Source organism: Oncorhynchus mykiss, chromosome 23 (assembly GCF_057628025.1).
Source record: "Oncorhynchus mykiss isolate SJ-2025 chromosome 23, ASM5762802v1, whole genome shotgun sequence".
Lineage (NCBI taxonomy): Eukaryota > Metazoa > Chordata > Actinopteri > Salmoniformes > Salmonidae > Oncorhynchus > Oncorhynchus mykiss.
The window spans coordinates 16,978,640-17,000,910 of NC_143044.1; the positions used below are offsets into that span (position 1 = coordinate 16,978,640).

At 40.5% G+C, this 22,271-nt stretch overlaps 1 protein-coding gene across 30 annotated transcripts in view; it reads left to right on the forward strand.

Moving 5' to 3' along the window:
* The first annotated feature begins 3,722 nt into the window (after nt 1-3,722).
* The window catches only part of LOC110502508 (pleckstrin homology domain-containing family A member 1), a 38,273-nt gene continuing 19,724 nt past the window's right edge, over nt 3,723-22,271 (forward strand). For 7 of the 30 annotated variants that reach the window (XM_021580567.3, XM_090216953.1, XM_090216956.1 and 4 more), the window contains exons 1-3: nt 3,757-3,845; nt 14,942-14,987; nt 17,016-17,227. In XM_021580567.3, the coding sequence (XP_021436242.2) occupies nt 17,087-17,227 (141 nt within the window). In that variant the 5' untranslated portion in view covers nt 3,757-3,845; nt 14,942-14,987; nt 17,016-17,086. Of the gene's footprint in view, nt 3,846-14,941; nt 14,988-15,413; nt 15,720-17,015; nt 17,228-22,271 lie in introns of those variants that run through there. The other 23 variants (XM_090216961.1, XM_090216966.1, XM_090216969.1 and 20 more) reach the window with 8 other exon arrangements.

The window sequence follows — 22,271 nt, forward strand, 5'->3', positions numbered from 1 at the left end:
ACAGATCATCAAAAAGGCTTTTTTGTATTATTAGTATTTTTTTTTACATTTATTTAACATTTTTACAATTGACCAAGTACAACACACAAAATCACACAGTAGCTTTTTCACCAAACATAATGAGTGTTTAATCTAGAAATACCTTTCAAATAAAGTAATTGCCTTTCACAATGCAACACTCACAATACTTTTCATATGATTCACTCCTCATTTGTTCAAAAATACATTTGACCATCACTTAATCCAAGCATGGGCCCCATCAAAGAGGTGATAAAGGTGGGCGTGGGCCCCCTCAAAGAGGTGGACATCGGAGAGAGGGAGGCAGACAGCAAGGAACTGTTGTGTCTCATGAAGTCCGGGCCATAATCATGACAGTGTGGTAAACAGAGGCCTTACCATTGCAGAGGATGCCAGATTAGTTCAAATAATGACAATCTGAAAAGATTGTGGTGTCAATTCGATCATGAGAACATTTCGCCAAAAGAATGTTATGTATGGGGTAAGTCTGCAGGATGTGCACTGTGCTTTACCATTACATTTACAGTACATCACATATTGTAATGCATGTACATCTATTGACTGTACACTCTGTTATACCCTCAGAATTGACAGAAGACCCCATGGTGGTGGCCATGGTGAGGGTCAGGAATGACATACGGCTGTCCGAAATTAAGCAGGCCATTGAGGAGAATGATGACACCTTTGCCAATGTGGCATCCATCAGCCTACCAACAATCACTCGCCTTTTTGAAGCGGCACCAGGTATCTATGCAACACATTTACCTGGTGCCTTTTGAGACAAACAATGACCGGGTGAAACAACTGCGGGCTGACTATGTTCAGGTACAGCACTATATACTGTATTACTGTTACTATTTGATGCACATGCTACTTCACAATATTATGTTGGAACTGTACTGTAAAAATAACTAACCAAATTATATTTTTAGAGGGTGATGGTGCTTGATGCTGCAGTGAACCATCACAAGTATGTCTTTGTTGATGAAGCAGGCTTCAACCTGGCCAAAACTTGGAGCCGTGGGCAGAACCTCATCTGCCAACAGGTCCAAGTGCCTGGTCAACGTGGGGGAAACATCTCCATGTGCACAGCTATCTCTGAAGATGGTGTGGTAGGACCTATGCCATTACTTGGATCCTAAAATGCTGCACACATTGTGTTTCTCGATTAAATTGAGCAGGCCTGTCAAGGTGAAGGGGTCACCAATATCATTGTGTGGGAAAGTTTCAGGTTCCACCATGCAGAGGTGGGATCAGGCATGGTTTTGGGCCCATCCCTGATTTGTGACCATTTACCTGCACACATAGTCTCCTTTCCTCGACCCTATTGAGTGTCACCCTCCCTCTGGCCATGGATAATGTATGCGATGACATCAACGCAGACCAGTGTCAAGCTTGGATTCACCATGCCAAATGGTATTTCCCGCGTGCATGAACAATGAGGACATTCATTGTGATGTGAATGAGAATTCATGGCCAAATGCTCGAGACAGGCTTGATGCAAATTAATGCGTGCTTATACGTTATGTTTAATTTTCATTAATGTCATTTGTTTCAATTAATGTATTATATTTGATTACAGACAGTACACATATGTTGCAATTATATCTGAAAAATACAGTTTCTATTTGTATGAATGATTGTAGATGATGTCTTCATTGATCACACCTTTGATTATAAATTGGATAGATATTATGGAAATTATAGATTTTCTGTCAATTTTGTTGGCTAATGTAAGTGTATTGCCTAATGTGAAAACTGTGTAATCAACTGTCATTTACAATACTGTATCATATTGCTTCAGCACTTTTAAGGGCGATTTAAAACACATATCTTGCATTGTTTGCTATTGGATTAACTGGTAGTTAAAACAACTAAATTTAAAATATATAATTATGTTGTGTTTTGGTGATTAAACCAATGTTCTCATTATATTTCACAATAAACCTATTTGAATAAATTGTGGTGTTGTGAGAGATGTTTACAATCCAAATGAATCCAAATTAATGAAAGACTGGGTGCGTTAAAAGCAGTGGTGGAAAAAGTACACAATTGTCATACTTGAGTAAAAGTAAAGATCCATTAAGAGAAAATGACTCAAGTAGGAGTGAAAGTCACCAAGAAAAATATTACTTGAGTAAAAGTCTAAAAGTATTTGATTTGAAACATACTAAAGTATCAAAAGTAAAAGTATCAATTTAAAATTGATAATAATAAGATCACAACGTTTTTATTTATTTTTTTACGGATTGCCAGGGGCACACTACAACATGCAGTCCTGCAGATCAGAGGCAGTAGGGGTGACCAGGGATGTTTTCTTGATAAGTGAGTGAGTGCTACTAAGCATTGAAAAGTACTTTTGGGTGTCAGGGAAAATGTATGGAAAGTGTACATTATTGTGTAAGAAGTTTATTTAGGAATGTAGTGAAGTAAAAATAGCCAAAAATATAAATAGTAAAGTAAAGTACAGATACCTATAACAAAACTACTTAAGTAGTACTTTAAAGTATTTTTCTTTAGTACTTTACACCACTGGTTAAAAGTGTGACCAGTTTGGAGTTTTGTACTAAGTGTGATTTAAAAATGTTTGTAGTAGGTGCATGCTTATCAATAACTGGAAGAAACAATTTCATAAATGCATCAAGTGCAGCTTCTGGATGCTTCTCATTATTCACATCAGAACAAAGAGTATGATGTGTTGTTAGAATGAGGGGTTTAGGAGTGTTGTGCAATGGCATTATGCTTTCTACAATTTACAACTTACACTAAGAGCAGGAGGCCCATAGATATGTCTGGAAATCATCCTGCTACTGCAGCTGTACAATGTTTCCACTATAGATGAGAACATCTTGTTTGTGCAGCCATGTTGACTCAGGTGTCTAATAAGGATGAATGACATCAACTAAAAATGGTTGTCTAGCAATGACCAACAACCAACTTGACAGAGCTTGAAGATTCTTGAAAATAATAATGGATAAATGTTGCACAATCCAGGTGACTCACAGCAGTAATCACTGCCAAAGGTGATTCTAACATGTATTGACTCTAATCAAGAAATGCTGGTGTTTTATGTTTCAATCCTTTTTTCATTTATTTTTTACAAACGTTAGAATTTTTCTTACACTTTGACATTACAGAGTATTTTCTGTAGATCATTGACAATTACATCCATTTTAATTCTGCTTTGTAACACAACAAAATGTGGAAACAGTGGTTTGAATACTTTCTGAAGACACTGTACAAGTACATCGAGTCCGATTAAACTGCATTATCCTGGTAAATTGCAGTATTACCCTATGCATTGGCCTAGGGTCAACTGAAAAGCACAGCAGTGGGATACATGTATCCTTGTATTTGCTTACTGCTTTTTACATTAGATATGCCAATTAGATTAATTGTTGAAATAATATTTGTTAGATTGTTAAATTGTTGCAGGTATGTTTGATCATCAATTTGAGAATACTGGGCCTAGCTGCTGCATATGATAGGCCAATGTGTGCTATGCCTGTGTAGTATACGACATGATATGAGAGTAGGCTACCAATTGTTTGTGTCTAGTTGATGTGATCGCAATAAGATCCGGCAAGTTTCTCAAAGGAGCCATGAGCGTAATAGCGGGCAACGGTGATGGACCTTTCTTTGACCAATAAATATATCAAGTCTTTGGCTTTGCATAAAAAAACGCAGTTCTTATTTTGGACGCTAGATGGGGCATAAACGCATTATTTGACATAGTTAGCCTACGCTAACGGCAGTCTGTTTGCCCCAGCACAGGACGAGGGAATGGGCTAGGCTGAATCAAGCACTCCTGCGTGAAAACAACTTGTGTAAGTTGCAAGCCGCCAAATACCAATGTAGAGTTTATTTGAGATTGACGTATTGGTAGCTAGCTAGTTACCAAGCTATAGTAAAGGCTTCGACGTGAACTGGCTAGCATTTGAAGCGCGTTTTGAACGTGCCATGCGTTGTTGGCTAATGTTATGCTTACCAGCTAACGTCATCTAGATGTCAGAGCTCATTCTGAGTCAGGTTAATTATAACTAACTACTGAGAACGTCAAGCCGCTGTATTATTTGCTTAACAAGTTAACGTTAGCTAGCTATATCCCGACTAACTTGGCTGGTTGTAGTTAACGCGTTCGCTAGCTAGAACTGATAGCTACTAACTACATGTGAAGTGTTGTTTTTAGCTGTCAAGTTAGCGCTAGCCTTCTAACGTTAGCTATTTCATAACGTAATTAAAAGCCACAATCTGCAATTCGTTGTAACGTTTGTTCAGCCAAACTAACGTTACTGCAGCCCAGTCATTTGTATTTAGTATGGGCCTCCTAGCTAACGTTAGCTAGTTACTTTACACAGTTGCTATATTTTAAGTTATGATGGGGTTAATTAGCTATCTACCTTACTAGCCAAGACGGTTGTACTAAATGAGCTCTCTTGATGACGTTTACACTTTTTATATATAAAAAACATTAATTAAAGTCATTCAGGTCCAAAGTTTTCCTCACGTGCTCGACCAGATTCATTCACTACTTTGCACTACTAGCCTATAGGGCATTGGGTGCCAATTGGGATGTACTCTCCCTCTGTTTTACAGTCAGAAAAATACCTCGGTTACAAACGTTATATTCCATAGGGTCTACTGCCAACTATGAAATGTGCCTCTTTACTCAAATCTGTTTGATCTCGTTACTCGACAGCTGCATCTCCAGTTCATAGTGAGCAGCGATTTGGTCAGGAAGTGTAGTAAACCATGGTCATAATACCAGGGTCAAAAATAGTGGTGAATACACAACCTGTCACTGTTGTGTTATGGTGTGGTTTTGTGCAACCTCTCGAGGTTTTTCACAAGTTCTGTCATTCGTTCGGGTATGCTTCTGGTTGCTGCTAGGTCAGACTATTATTGTGGTTAATCAGTGTTGAATAGACACTCTACACTGGGTTTATCTCAAGCTTTGCTAGGGGGGCTTTCAGATATCCTATTACACTTGTTTTCTTGCCTTGCATGACAGCAGAATTGTATAGAGAACTTTAGCTGTTTTCGCTATAAAATAACAAAGGCAATATTTTTGTTAACACTAACCAACCTGTTAGGCATGTGATGTAACCTACTATTGATTCATACAGTATTTTCTTGCATCAAATACTGCCTATTTGATGGACCACATCATCCAATTTACAGGACAATTTCTTTAGGACCAAGAGAGAAGAGGGTTCTGTGCCACTCTTGCCTCGAGTGTGTTTTAGTGCGTTGTTCAAGCCCAGGCCTTTTGTGAGACATTACAAGGTCCCTCTCAAAAATGTAATATGGACAAAAGCTAGCGTTATCGCAATGCATTGCTGTTGTAGTGTATTTTGAGACCATCCAGCTATAGTTTTAACAATGTTTGGTGGGTGGACTGCGGCGATTGACTTGGTCGTGATTAGAGGTCGACCGATTAATCGGAATGGCCGATTAATTAGGGACGATTTCAAGTTTTCATAACAATCGGAAATCAGTGTTTTTGGACGCCTTTATTTATCCTTTATTTAACTAGGCAAGTCCGTTAACACATTCTTATTTTCAATGACGGCCTAGGAACGGTGGGTTAACTGCCATGTCCAGGGGCAGAATGACAGATTTTTACCTTGTCAGCTCGGGGATTCAATGTTGCAACCTTACAGTTAACTAGTCCAACGCTCTAACCACCAGATTACATTGCACTCCACGAGTAGACTGCCTGTTACGTGAATGCAGTAAGAAGCCAAGGTAAGTTGCTAGCTAGCATTAAACTTATCTTATAAAAAGCAATCAATCATCATCACTAGTTAACTACACATGGTTGATATTACTAGTTTATCTAGCGTGTCCTGCGTTGCAAATAATCGATGCGGTGCCTATTCGCGAAAAAGGACTCTTGCTCCAATGTGTACCTAATCAGAAACATTAATGCCTTTCTTAAAATCAATACACAGAAGTATATATTTTTAAACCTGCATATTTTGCTAAAAGAAATCCTGGTTAGCAGGCAATATTAACCATGTGAAATTGTGTCACTTCTCTTGCATTCATTGCACGCAGAGTCAGTCGATATGCAACAGTTTGGGCCACCTAATTTGCCAGAATTTTACGTAATTATGGCATAACATTGAAGGTTGTGCAATGTAACAGGAATATTTAGACTTATGGATGCCACCCGTTAGATAAAATACGGAACTGTTCCGTATTTCACTGAAAGGATAAACCTCTTGTTTTCGAGATGATAGTTTCCGGATTCGACCATATTAATGACCTAAGGCTCGTATTTCTGTGTGTTATTATGTTATAATTAAGTCTGATTTGATAGAGCAGTCTGACTGAGCGATGGTAGGCACCAGCAGGCTCGTAAGCATTCATTCAAACATCAATTTAGTGCGTTTTGCCAGCAGCTCGTCGCTGTGCTTCAAGCATTGAGCTGTTTATGACTTCAAGCCTATCAACTCCCGAGATTAGGCTGGTGTAACCGATGTGAAATGGCTAGCTAGTTAGTGGGGTGCGCGCTAATAGCGTTTCAAACGTCACTCGCTCTGAGACTTGGATTGGTTGTTCCCCATGGTCTGCAAGGGCCGCGGCTTTTGTGGAGTGATGGGTAACGCTGCTTCGAGGGTGGCTGTTGTCGATGTGTTCCTGGTTCGATGCCAGGTAGGGGCGAGGAGAGGGACGGAAGCTATACTGTTAACACTGGCAATACTAAATTGCCTAGAAGAACATCCAATAGTCAAAGGTATATGAAATACAAATGGTATAGAGAGAAAGTCCTATAAATACTATATTAACTACAACCTAAAACCTCGTACCTATTGAAGGAACCACCAGCTTTCATATGTTCTCATGTTCTTAAACGTCAGCTTTTTTACATGGCACATATTGCACTTTTACTTTGGCTCATTTAATTTGTGACTGACTTCGCCATGATCTGAAAAAAGCATACCAGAAATTAATGCAGTTAGGTGGAAACTTATGGTGAAGGGGAGAGGCAAATATATATATTTTTTTGAGTTTGGATATTACTCACAATGACACAGTAGGTAGCCATTGTTCCACAAGCCCTCACCCCAACATCACTTTTTTACTGTTTCCATAATTCTCCTGTCTCTCACTTCCCCCATGATCTTTTTTACTTTCTCCCTCCCCTTCCTTCCCCTCTACTTTGGTGCTATTTTATTGCCCGGCCACTTGGTTACCAATGGTGGACAAAGCGTTCTCTCACATACGAAGAATGAGTGTGGATGCTGATGTTCGAGTTAGGACTAAGCCCAGAGTCTATGGTTCACTCCCCCCTCTGACCTTCTTGTTTGACCTTTCTAACATGGTGGCTCTGCAGTCTATAGCTTGCCCTCTTCCATCTCAGTTTTTGAGTGCTCTATTCCCTCACACATCGAAAACCCCAGTTTATCTGCACAAAACAGAGGCTGTTGCTTGTCATTTGTATTTATGGATCCACATTAGCTGCTGCCAAGACAGCAGCTACTCTTTCTGGGGTCTGGCAAAATTAAGGCAGTTATATAATTTTTAAACATTACAAAACATTCATAACAGATTTCACAACACACTGTGTGTGTGCCCTCAGGCCCCTACTCCTCTATCACATATCTACAATACAAAATCCATGTGCACGTGATTGTATAGTGCGTATGTTATCATGTGTGTATGCATGTCTCTGTGCCTATGTTGGTGTTGCTTCACAGTCCCCGCTGTTCCATAAGGTGTATTTTTGTTTTTTAAAATCTGATTCTACTGCTTGCATCAGTTACCTGATGTGGAATACAGTTTGATGTATTCATGGCTCTATGTAGTACTGTGCGCCTCCCATAGTCTGTGCTGGACTTGTGGACTGTGAGGAGACTTCTGGTGTCATGTCTTGTGGGTTATGCATGGGTGTCTGAGCTGTGTGCTAGTTGTTTAAACAGACAACTCGGTGCTTTCAACATGTCAATAACTTCTCACAAATACAAGTAGTGATGAAGTCAATCTCTCCTCTACTTTGAGCCAGGAGAGATTGACATGTTGATGTTTGCTCTCTGTGTACATCCAAGGGCCAGTCGTGCTGCGTTGTTCTGAGCCATTTGCAATTTTCCTAATTTCTTCTTTGTGGCACCTCGCCACACGATTGAACAGTAGTCCAGGTGCGACAAAACTAGAGTCTGTAGGAGCTGCCTTGTTGATAGTGCTGTTAAAAAGGTAGAGCAGTGCTTTATTATGGACAAACTTCTCCCCATCTTAGCTACTGTTGTATCACATTTTTACATTTTTAAAACTTTTATTTAACTAGGCAAGTCAGTTAAGAAAAAAATATTATTTTCTATGATGGCCTAGGAACAGTGGGTTAACTGCCTTGTTCTGGGGCAGAAAGTCAGATTTTTACCTTGTCAGATTCGATCTTGCAACCTTTCGGTTACTAGTTGGCTACCGGCAGCTCCACCCACTATTCTTAGGTAGCGGAATGATTTTTGCTTCCCTCCAGGCCTGAGGGCACACAGTTTCTAGTAGGCTTAAATTGAAGATGTGGCAAATAGGAGTGACGATATCGTTTGCTATTATCCGCAGTAATTTTCCTTCCAAGTTGTCAAACCCCAGTAGCTTGTCATTGTTGATAGACAACAAAAAGATGTTCACCTCTTCCACACTCACTTTATGGAAGTCAAAATTACAGTTCTTGTCTTTCATAATTTGTTCAAATATACTTGGATCTGTAGTGTCATTGTTTGTTGCTGGCATGTCATGCCTAAGTGTGCTAATCTTGCTAATGAAACATTATTCAAGTAGTTGGCAATATAAGTCGGTTTTGTGATGAATGAGTCATCTGATTCAATGAATAATGTTGTTGAATTTTCCTTTTTTCCCAAAATGTAATTGAAGGTCCTCTAAAGCTTTTTTATATAATTATTTGTCATTTATCTTTGTTTCATAGTGTGGTTTCTTATTTTTATATAGTTTAGTCACATGATTTTAAAATTTTCAGTACGTTTGCCAATCGTTTGTGCAGCCAGACTTATTTGCCATTCCTTTTGCCTCATCCCTCTCAACCATATAATTGTTCAATTCCTCATCAATTGACAGGGGTTTAACAGTTTTTACAGTCCTTTTCTTAATGGGTGCATGCTTATTCGTAATTGAGAAGCAATTTCAAGCACATTTCTGCTGTGGGATGTGATCAATACATGTTGATTTCATTCCTGTGCTGTTTGTAGGGTTGCATATTTTGGGGAATATTCAGAGGTGGAAACTTTCCGTGGGCATTACCCGGAATATGGGAATTATCGGAAATATATGCAAATTATATTATTACCATTTAAATGCAGATGTTTTTTGTATTGTGTATATATTTACCATATCATATGGAGACAGAAACATCAACCTTTTACCTTATCATAAGTAAACATAATTGCTAATGATTAAATGCTTCCAATATGAAAAAAAAAAAAAAATGTAGTTATGAATTTAACTTTAAATGAGTTGACTTCACTAGTGATGCACCGGTATAACATTTTTTGGCCGATACCGATTCCAATATTTTCCTTGCCAAAGAAACCGATAACCGATATTAACATTTTTAAGCTTTCTAGTACAGTTAAATAGTTCACACACACATGGACGCATCGGTCTAAGGCACTGCATCTCAGTGCAAGAGACATCACTACAGTCCCTGGTTCGAATCCAGGCTGTATCACATCCGGCCGCGATTGGGAGTCCCATATGGCGGCTCACAATTGGCCCAGTGTCGTCCGGGTTTGGCCGTCATTGTAAATAAGAATTTGTTCTTAACTGATTACCCATTACCAGTAAGACTTCATCAAAACCGATTTCTTTTACTTATTTGCGGTTCTGTTTCGTTGTTCATTTCTTCAGTCATTTCATTCTCAACCAGGATTTCTATGGAACGCCGTTTGGGTCTTTGTGTGTCAACAAAGATACAATTTAGCACTATTTGACGTGTCAAATAAGCCTATTGACCAATCAGGACCTGAATATGACTGCACATTACATGATAATTTAATGCGTTCATACATTTTTTTTACTTGCTAATTACACACTGATTACAGTTAGTTAGTTAGCTAACTATATAGCTAGGTGTCATCATCTAAAATAACCCCAATTTATAAGACCCTTCTTATGTGAAGCTAGCCACAATAAGGATTAGCCACAGTAGTAGACTTTATGGTTAGCCTTCAAAATAAAAGTATGGCATAATTCTACTATTTGTATTCATTTGCATCACTGTCAAATACACTTTTATTTTGAAGGCAAACCACAAATTCCACTTTGTGCCCAATCCTTATTGTGGCTAGTTTAAAAAAAGATAACACATTGCGGTCGAGCCTAACTAGACAGATGAAGCTAGCTGGCTGCTTGCAACATTAGCTTTGGGCAACAGGATTAAGTAGCTGGCTATTTATTTATGTACTGAAGTTCAATTTCATTAGGCGAACGACAAGTGGCAACCTAGCTAATACTTATTCACAACGATTCCTAAATCATTGCTAAGAATAATGAAAATGACTGCAGTTGATGCTAGCTAGGTACCAAGCTGAAGCTAGCTACCCCAGAAGTTGCGGTCGATCAAATTATGCTTAATTACCAACGCGGTATTGTAAACACATCGTTCGTGGCCGGTGTTTGCTTGTTTGCAGACTTTTTTGTACAGCTTTGACAGTGCTACTGTAACTTTTATGACACACAAAGACCCAAACGGCATTCCATAGTATGTATGTTGTGAAGCTAATAGCAGTGACACCATTACTGTGTAACTCCGGTAGGGCAACTTCTGAAAAACAGTGCACTTGGTAGTGTGTAACAGTGCTCGATCAGTCGGCAAAAGCCAACATCGCCCACGATAGAGAACGGTTGATTGTCAAGGGTCCATTATCTTGGCTTTAATGTATTTTGCCTTGAACATCAGACTCTGAGGCATCTCTTCACTGTCACTTTCCAACCTTGTTGAGGATGGCTCGTTGTCAGGCTCAAAAAGCCTCAAATTTGCCCGGATGGCCACCAATTTTTCAACCCTTGTATTGGCCAACCTGTTGCGTTGATGTATGTGTTCCCAAACAAGGACCAGTTGCTCTCTGAGGCGGCTGATGTTGGTGGGATTTAGAGGATGATGGAGGCAACGGGAAAGAGCCTCAGATCCACAAAGTCCCTTCCACCAGGTGGCTGATGTGATATGTTGGCAAGACTGCCATATCGCATCTCCATCCCAAAGCCCTTGCTTGGAAGTAATGATTTGCTTGACCTTCACTTGAACTCTGTTGAACTCTGTATCCAGCAAATTAGTGGATTAAGCATGTCTGGTTGGAGGGCTGGGTAAAGAACATTCAGGAATCTCTTCCAATACACATTGCCTGTGAGCATCAGAGGTGAACCAGTTGCATACACAGCTCGAGCAAGACTTTCATCAGCATTTCTGACTACGTTCCTCCATTGAGTCAAAATAAACTTGAGCTGTTGCTATCGATAACCATGTTATCGATGACCATGAGCTGTTTCTATCGATAAGGTGTCTGATTCATCATTTTCACCTAGAATATAAATAGAGGGACTTTTGTCATAGGTTGCTTGTTGTGAGCGCTGAGGGAACTTTATGCACTTGGCCAGATGATTCTGCTTCTTTGTTGCATTCTTCACATATGATTTGGCACAGTTTTGCAAATGTACACAGCTTTTCCTTCTACGTTAGCTGCAGTGAAATGTCTCCACACATCAGGTAGTGCCCGTGGCATTTTCCTGTAAAGATTAGAAAAGTTAGATTAAACAACTACTTTGTAAGATAAATGTTTTAAAATTAAATATATTGAAACGGGTGAATTAACACTCAGTAAGTAGGCTCAAGCAAGCTAAAAGTCTTTCGACTCTGTCAATCACAACATTCTTATTGGCAGACTCAACCGCCTTGGTTTTTCAAATGATTGCCTCGCTTGTTTCACAAACTACTTCTCCGATATAGGACAGTATGTCAAATCGGAGGGCCTGTTGTCCGGACCTCTGGCAGTCTCTATGGGGGTGCCACAAGGTTCAGGCTGGGCCGACTCTCTTCTCTGTAGACATCAATGATGTCGCTCTCGCTGCTGGTGATTCTTTGATCCACATCTACGCAGACAACACCATTCTGTATACATCTGGCCCTTCGTTGGACGTTGTGTTAACTAACCTCCAGATGAGATTCAATGCCATACAACTCTCCTCCCAGGGCCTCCAACTGCTTTTAAATGCAAGTAAAACTAAATGCATGCTCTTCAACCGACCACTGCCCGCACCTGCCTTTCCGTCCACCATCACTACTCTGGTCGGTTCTGACTTACAATATGTGGACAACTACAAATACCTAGGTGTCTGGTTAGACTGTAAACTCTCCTTCCATACTTACAGTAAGCATCTCCGATCTAAAATTAAATCTACAATCGGCTTCCTATTTCGCAACAAAGCATCCTTCACTCATGCTGCGAAACATACCCTCGTAAAACTGACCATCCTACCGATCCTTGACTACTTCGATGTTATTTACAAAATAGCCTCCAACATTCTAATCAACAAATTGGATGCAGTCTATCACAGTGCCATACGTTTTGTCACCAAAGCCCCATATAATACCCAACACTGCGACCTGTATGCTCTCTTTGGCTGGCCCCCGCTTCATACTCGTCGCCTAACCCACTAGCTCCAGGTCATCTACAAGTCTCTTCTAGGTAAAGCCCTGCCTTATCTCAGCTCACTGGTCACCATAGCAGCACCCACCCGTAGCACGTGCTCCAGCAGGTATATTTCACTGGTCACCCCCAAAGCCAATTCTTCCTTTGGCTGCCTCTCCTTCCAGTTCTCTGCTGCCAATGACTGGAACGAACTGCAAAAATCTCTGAAGCTGGACACTCTAACCTGCCTCACTAGCTTTAAGCACCAGCTGTGAGAGCATATCACTGCACCTGTACATAGCTCATCTGTAAATAGCCCATCCAATCTGGGTGCGGCAGGGTAGCCTAGTGGTTAGAGCGCTGGACTAGTAACCGGAAGGTTGTCAGCTCGGGGGTTTGAACTTGCAAGGTACAAATCTGTCGTTCTGCCCCTGAATGGGCAGTTATAACCCACTGTTCCTTGGCCGTCATTGAAAATAAGAATGTGTTCTTAACTGACTTGACTAGTTAAATAAAGGTTAAAAAATTTAAATAATAATCTACCTCATCCCCATACTTTTATTTATTTGTCTTGCTCCTTTGCACCCCAGTATCTCAACTTGCACATTCATTCTCTGCACATCCTATCATTCCTGTGTTTAATTGCTATATTGTAATTACTTTTCCACCATGGCCTATTTATTGCCCTACCTCATTTGCACATGCTGTATATAGATTCTCCTACTGTATTATTGATTGTATGTTTGTTTATTCTATGTGTAACTCTGTATGTGTCGAACTGCTTTGCTTTATCTTGGCCAGGTCGCAGTTGCAAATGAGAACTTGTTGTCAACTAGCCTACCTGGTTAAATAGAAGGTGAAATAAAACATTTATTAAAAAAACCACGTGGTAGCATTAACGAATTAGCAGAAATTGTTAACCTCTCTAGGGGGTGTGGGACGGTAGCGTCCCACCTGGCCAACATCCAGTGAAATTGCAGAGCGCCAAATTCAAAAACAGAAAAACTCATTATAAAAATTCATAAAACATACAAGTGTTATACATCAGTTTAAAGATTAACTTCTTGTTAATCCAACCACGGTGTCAGATTTCAAAAAGGCTTTACGGCGAAAGCATACCATGCGATTATCTGAGAACAGTGTCCAGCAGACAAATCATTACAAACAGTTACCAGCCAAGTAGAGGAGTTACACAATTCAGAAATGGCGATAAAATTAATCACTTTGATCTTCATATGGTTGCACTCACAAGACTCCCATTTACTCAATACATTTTAGTTTTGTTCGATAAAGTCCCTCTTTATATCCAAAAAAAAGTATCAGTAAAGTTCGTAGAAACATGTCAAACGATGTTTAAAGTCAATCCTCAGGTTGTTTTTAGTCATAATAATCAATAATATTTCAACTGGACAAAAGGTTTGTCAATATAAAAGGAAAACAAGAAAGGCACACTCTCGGTCGTGCGCATGATAAACCTCTGGGACACTGCAGTGTCCACTCATTCAGAGTGGTCTTACTCCCTAATTTTTCAGAATACAAGCCTGAAACAATTTCTATAGACTGTTGACATCTAGTGGAAGCCATAGGAAGTGCAATTTGAGTCCTAAGTCAATGGAATCTGTATATACAGTCAATGGGAAAACTACAAACATAAAACAAATCCCAATTTCACCTGCCATTTCAGTTCTGTTATACTCACAGACATTATTTTAACAGTTTTCGAAACTTTGGAGTCATATAAAATATATTTACCCCACCCAGTATTGTAATCAAAACTTACCAGAAAGCATGTAGTCCTTGGCTCAGACAGTGTACTAATGTGGGCTCAATAGCATCTCATTAGTGTGCAAGATTTTGAGAATCAGCTGTACATGTGTTGGACGAGTGCACTGCACATGTGATTGAAGAATGCACTGTGCATGCAGAGTGTTCCAATTCCATTGAATTGGAGATAGTTTAACCAAAATATGCCATAAGACTCTTTTGATGAATTTAAGCAAAATTCCCTAAATTCCCGCACTTCCCATGGACAATTTCCGGAAAAATGCTGGAAATTTACTGGAAAGTTTCCAACCCTAGTTGTTTGTAACTACCCTGGTAGGTTGACTGAACCTGAACCAGGTTGCAGGCACTGGTTACGGTATGAATGTTTTTCTTGAGTGGGCAGCTTGATGAAAGCAGCTTCCCACAAGAATGGGCTTTAGGTGAGGCAGATGAGCCTGTAGCCATATTACTTCAACAGTATTTAATTAACATGAGATCCTCTCTAATCTTTACAGGCATGTGGCTCTGAATGCAACACCACCACTGGCATTTGTATTTTCTGTAAGTGTTCCACTATCATCAAAGGTATTGTCTGAGTTTCAGAGTTGGTCAGAATATGAATTGTATTTCCACCAACCCTCTGATGCCTGACACAGTCAGTGTCAATTGGAGTTATAGGCCTACAAGTTGCAGCACTATTGAAATCTCCCCAAGAGGATATTACTGGAAGTGTGTGTGTGTGTGTGTGTCACTGTTGACCAAGAAACATCTCAGGCTAGTCTGAACCTCACCTTCATACACTCTTTAAAGCCAATGTTTAGGATCAGCCCTGACAGGGTGTTTGTCAAGCGTGTGTGTGTGTCTATGGAATGACTCCAGTGGATGCGGAGGCTAGCCCTGACGTCACCCCTTTACACAATGCACAACAAGCAGGCCTTTTGTCCCCCTTATCCTCCCACATACTGCTCATAATGTCCCGAACTCTTTCTCTGAATCAGAGGGAGGGAGAGAAAGAGGGTCCTTTATCATGGACACCAAAAGGTCTGTTTCATGCCAATTCCTTCAATCAGAAATGATGACAGTAGGGATGTTAATCGGTTAGCCAGCGGAAATACGTTTGACTTGTCATGCATATCGGTCTGTAGGTTAGTTTGCGAACCTCCCGTTCTTCATTCGGATGCATAGGCTATAGCCCGCCTACCTTTGACTATCAGCGCATCTCCCACCACTTTGCAATGTGAGCTTGAGGCAGTATAATTGTTTGAAACCTGAACGTTTTACTTTACTTATAAGGTAAGTCTTACCTTGCTCCAATGTAGCCTTGCAAAAATCCATCCATAGAAATGTAGAGGCAATTATAATTATTTTATAAAGAATTGCTCATGCCGTTAACCAGCATTTTTCTCCTGTTTTATTGGTTTTCATATCAATTTTCTTTTGTTGTTCAGAAGCCAAAAGCACAGTCCTAGTCATATTTCTTTCTAAGTTTCTAATGGAAATGTTCATCTGTCACGTGGAACTACTCACATTAGGTGTGCAGTTTAGGAATGTGATTTCCGCAAATTGCATTTGGGCAAGTGTTTGAAAATGTTTTATATTAGGTGCTTCATTACAGGAGTTTCATGTTCAATAATAGGCAATAGCCTTTTCACTGTTTCCATTAAGCTCTTAATAAGAGCTTAATGGCATACTTGTATGCATGCATAGTTTCAGAGAGGAAGAGGCGAAGCAAGAGGTTTCACTCTCTGTCCAAAATAAGTCCAATGCATTTTCTATGGCTTATTTTGGGCCTAAGCTTGTCGCCTGCCTTCCCACCTTGGTACGATTCCCGTTCGTTAGGGCGAAAACATAAGCATCCCGTCATTTTATACAGATCTCTGATAGTATTTTCTGTTGGTCACTTCATTTTACTGTTTGGAAAAAATTTAACCATTTTGTTGAGCAGTTAACGAGGGTCAGTTAGTCAGCAGCAAAATTGACATAAATTTGCATCCCTAGATGACAGTTTAACCATGCTACAGCAATGTGTGCAGTATTATATCCACACAAGTTTTACGTTTACCTACATGTTGTAAGCTTTCACTAGTCTTGATTTGGAGAGTTGAAATCAAAATGTGTAATTTGAACCACCAGGAGATGTCAGTCAGTTGGTTGGCTGGCTGCTCAGGCTTTGAGTTAATAAATATTGCTCAACCCAGCTCCTCAGAGTATCTGGTTGTTGAGATGTTGACTGAGCTCCAGGTCTGTACTGGAAATGAAACTCTTCTCAGTCAAGTTACCGTCTATGAAATTATTTCTCAGCTAATTCTCAGCTTTGAGTTTGTAGAGGCGAAAGAAAGGCTTGGGTAGACGGCAAAGGCTTACCAGATGTGAAGGGAGGGAGGAGAAAAAAGGATAGGGGGGATGGTAGAGTAGGTGACAGAAGGAAACTGATTACATGGAAAGGGATAAATGAGAGAGAGTTTAAGTTTGTCACACGATCCTAGTACCAGGTGGCTGAGAGGCTGCCAAGGCTTGCCAGAGAACACTGGACTGGACAACTCTTCAATACACCTTATCCATTCACTTCCCTCTCTTCCTTCCCTCCAGGCTCTCCTCCATCTAACCCCTTCTCCTCCTCTCTCCTGGCCCCTGGGTCAGGGAATGTGCCAGCCCCGGAGATGCCTTACGTGGATCGGCAGAACCGGATCTGTGGCTTCCTGGACATCGAGGAAAACGAGAGCAGTGGGAAGTTCCTGCGCCGCTACTTCATCCTGGACACCCAGCCGGGCAGCCTGGTGTGGTACATGGATAACCCTCAGGTAACATACAGTAGGACAGCTGGCGAATATTAGCTGTTAGCATTATGGATGTTACTTTCAGGGATGGGCATTTTTGAAATATTATATATTACAGGTAACTGCCAAAATAATAGGGTGTTGTGCCACCACAAGCCGCCAGAACAGCTTCAATGCAGTTTGGCATGGTTTCTAAAAGTGTCTGGAACTCTATTGGAGGGATGCAACACTATTCTTCCACATTGCATTCTATCATTTGGTGTTTTGGTGGTGGTGGTGGTGGAAGACGCTGTCTCAGGTGCCGCTGAAGAATCTCCAACAAGTAGGGCCCTGTAAAAGTTTTTTTTTTAAATTCCCCCCAAAGTCCTTTTTATTTTTCCAGGTTTCTGTTTCCCCCCCAGCTTTTTTCTTGCAAAATCACACTTTCTTTTAATAGAACATCCAATTGAGTTGTTTTTCTATGTTGACTACAATTCTTAACCACATCAGGAAACTACGTTTTAGGTTTTAGATTTTTCTTTTTTTATGTGCTCATTAATTCCAGTACGCACATAGCAAGAGGCTGTTGGTTAATGGTGTTTTTGTAGCGCACGTGATGGTAGAGTTGAGGCAAATAATCATGATTTTATTCTGCCAGGTAAGCATAGGCTACTTTGTAGTTAACATTGAACTGTTTTTGGGAAAGCCTTTCCATCTACCAGAAGATTTTTCATTAGCATCATTGCTAACGGCTACACAATGGTAGCTGTGCACACCGTACATACACAGGGGGGGACTCGTTGCCTCTTCAAAAAGTTGCAGGAAATCCAAGTCACTGATGCATTCTAATCATGTCTTATTATAAACTTTATTGTTATTTGTTAAGTTAAATTACATATTATTCTCTGGATTCCGTGATTCCGGCCGTGTTTTCCGTTTCGCAGATTTTATATGGCCCCACATAAGTGTTCAATTGGGTTGAGATCTGGTGATCGACACACACCCTTTAAACCCCCCCTCCCCCACCCCTTATACTCCTTTTAAGAAGGAAGTGGTCCGATGATGCAGATACTAAGCTACAGGACCAGCACAGACTGGAATATGTTTCTCGATTCATCTGATAACATTGAGGAGTTTAACACATCACTCATTGCCTTCTTTAAACCCCTAGAACGGTGGTCACCAAACTTTTTGTGAGTAAAGATCACTTTCACAGACTAAAAGCTTTTTTTTGCATTTACCAAATAAAAATAGTTATTTAGGAATGTGGTTTGTGCAGTAGGCAGGCCTTATACATTATCACAGTATATTGGCTATATGCCTCGCCTGCCAATATTGTTCTTCTCAGACCATATTCTATTTCAAAACTAGAGCCTTTGATAACAAAATAGATCACTTCAGGGCCTGACACTAACTTTTTTGTTTACAAATCTACCAGCCACTGAGATGTTTTACCAGCAAACATGTTTGTGCCATTATTATACCAAAAACAAAAAACAGATGAGCGTGCTTTGTAATGTTTCAAAAACAATACATGTATTACTAGTAAGCAGTTGCGACCCGCCATTCAGGGCAGGTGGGGCAGAGCCATTCAGGGCAGGTGGGGCAGAGCCACCTGTTTTCAGCCCCACCTGTTTATCTAAAACAAATATATTTTTTGTTTCCTGTTTTTGCATGTTATTTTTGGCGTTAATACATGTCACATATCAGTTTGCAAACAATGTCAAAGTTAATAGCGCCACATACAAGTTAATAAGGCCAAAGACAACTATGGTCTCTTATTTTCTTAAGGCAGCTCCAAAATGGAGGTGTTTCACCCTTGCTCAGTGCTTTCTGTTGTGGTGGGGCAGTCAGCAGAAAATACACAGCGTAGGGGTTTTCTTATATTCTCTAGTTGTGCCGGAAATGGCTCAGTGTTCTGTCACTCTTGGGGACACTCAGCGCAAAATCTACAGGGAGAGGTAGAAAGTTCAAGCCCCTTGGGTGCTGCCATAGATTTATATTAGAAGTGTCCATCCAAGAAGGCTCAAGGTCATTGGCCACAGATAAAATGACATCAAATCACGTTATATCTATCGTAGCTTTGATTGGACTGATCATGTCAACATCATACTTTCAAAAGCTTAGCTAGCAGGCTAGACAAGCAGGCATCATCATGAATCAAGTCGACAATCTACTGGCAAATATTTTTCAATCTTTGTCATATGAAGAGAAATTGAAGATATAACGTATCGGTGCTCATCGATACGAGTTGGAAATCGCAAATTCAAAAATGATTGGTTTGGAAGGAATCGGTGGCTAACTGCAAATGTTGCAAAGCAATCACTAGCCTTCTATACGGGGGAGAGGGTATGTGGTCCAAGTCTGGGTTTTTTCCAAGCTTAAAAGGATAAACATGCAACACCATGGGCCAGAAAAGGTTGATACATTGACTGTATGGCCAATCAAGCATGACTTCTACCGCGCTCCAAACAAATGGAAACTTAGAACTGGGAAATCTCAGATTTCAGTGAGTTCAAGACAACAGAGCTCTGGGGGGGAAAAGACTAGCTCTGACTGGGGAAATACGTTTTGAATGGTCATTCTACTTGGAATTCCAAGTGGGGAACTCGGGCCTCTTTCTAGAGCTGAAGATCATTGACATAATGATTCGACCTCGTTTTTTTTCTGAGTTCCCAGTTGTCTTGAAAACACCATAAATCCAGAGAACGCCAGACTTTGACAAAGTTTGATGACAAAATTTGACAACAAGGACTGCCGCGCCACCTTGTTCAAGTGAGCACCGCACAACAAGGTGAGTCCAAAAATGTCTTGTATGCTGCTGCATAAATTATGTAATATGCCAGCGAGATACAGTGCCTTGCGAAAGTATTTGGCCCCCTTGAACTTTGCGACCTTTTGCCACATTTCAGGCTTCAAACATAAAGATATAAATATACTGTATTTTTTTGTGAAGAATCAACAACAAGTGGGACACAATCATGAGTGGAACGACATTTATTGGATATTTCAAACTTTTTTAACAAAAACTGAAAAATTGGGCTTGCAAAATTATTCAGCCCCTTTACTTTCAGTGCAGCAAACTCTATCCAGAAGTTCAGTGAGGATCTCTGAATGATCCAATGTTGACCTAAATAACTAATGATGATAAATACAATCCACCTGTGTGTAATCAAGTCTCCGTATAAATGCACCTGCATTGTGATAGTCTCAGAGGTCCGTTAAAAGCGCAGAGAGCATCATGAAGAACAAGGAACACACCAGGCAGGTCCGAGATACTGTTGTGAAGAAGTTTAAAGCCGGATTTGGATACAAAAAGATTTCCCAAGATTTAAACATCCCAATGAGCACTGTGCAAGCGATAATATTGAAATGGAAGGAGTATCAGACCACTGCAAATCTACCAAGACCTGGCCGTCCCTCTAAACTTTCAGCTCATACAAGGAGAAGACTGATCAGAGATGCAGCCAAGAGGCCCATGATCACTCTGGATGAACTGCAGAGATCTGCAGCTGAGGTGGGAGACTCTGTCCATAGGACAACAATCAGTTGCATATTGCACAAATCTGGCCTTTATGGAAGAGTGGCAAGAAGAAAGCCATTTCTTAAAGATATCCATAAAAAGTGTTGTTTAAAGTTTGCCACAAGCCACCTGGGAGACACACCAAACATGTGGAAGAAGGTGCTCTGGTCAGATGAAACCAAAATTGAACTTTTTGGCAACAATGCAAAACGTTATGTTTGGCGTAAAAGCAACACAGCTCATCACCCTGAACACACCATCCCCACTGTCAAACATGGTGGTGGCAGCATCATGGTTTGGGCCTGCTTTTCTTCAGCAAGGACAGGGAAGATGGTTAAAATTGATGGGAAGATGGATGGAGCCAAATACAGGACCATTCTGGAAGAAAACCTGATGGAGTCTGCAAAAGACCTGAGACTGGGACAGAGATTTGTCTTCCAACAAGACAATGATCCAAAACATAAAGCAAAATCTACAATGGAATGGTTCAAAAATAAACATATCCAGGTGTTAGAATGGCCAAGTCAAAGTCCAGACCTGAATCCAATCGAGAATCTGTGGAAAGAACTGAAAACTGCTGTTCACAAATGCTCTCCATCCAACCTCACTGAGCTCGAGCTGTTTTGCAAGGAGGAATGGGAAAAAAATTTCAGTCTCTCGATGTGCAAAACTGATAGACATACCCCAAGCGACTTAAAGCTGCAATCACATTAAAAGGTGGCGCTACAAAGTATTAACTTAAGGGGGCTGAATAATTTTGCACGCCCAATTTTTCAGTTTTTGATTTGTTAAAAAAGTTTGAAATATCCAATAAATGTCGTTCCACTTCATGATTGTGTCCCACTTGTTGTTGATTCTTCACAAAAAAAATACAGTTTTATATCTTTATGTTTGAAGCCTGAAATGTGGCAAAAGGTCGCAAAGTTCAAGGGGGCCAAATACTTTCGCAAGGCACTGTATGTATACTGTAGCAAAGACAGTAATACTAAGTGTATGCTGTGTATTAAGCTGTTAATAGCCCATGTGCCTCAACCCAATAATTTGGTCCCTTTCCCCCTCATAACTTAGCCTACTGTTTTGACTTGGTGGCGCACATGTAGCCTGTTTTAGAAAAACGTCATAATTGAATATTGTAAGAACTTCAATTATATGCCCCCTTTATTTATCCTATGGTACTGACTTTGTGTACAGGAGAATACTGTAAGAACGGCCCATGTTCTGAATTCTGATCAGCTATGTTTTTTTTAAAGGCAGTAAATGAGGCTGAATTAACTGTTTCGCTGCCAGACAAGGTTCCGCTGATAGCCAGGTGTAGCAGTGGTAAGGATTCACGCCATGGTGCTGAGAAGACAAGCAGCCATACTGCTTGTTCTGCGCATGATTTCCTGCGAGACAGGAATGTCAGTGTTCTGCCATGGCCAGAGAAGAGCCTGGATCTTAATCCCATTGAGCATGTTTGGGACCTGTTGGATGTGAGGGCTAGGGCCACCCCCCCCCCCCCCCCCCCCAGAAATGTCCGGGAACTTGCAGGTGCCTTGGTGGAAGAGTGGGGTAACATCTCACAGC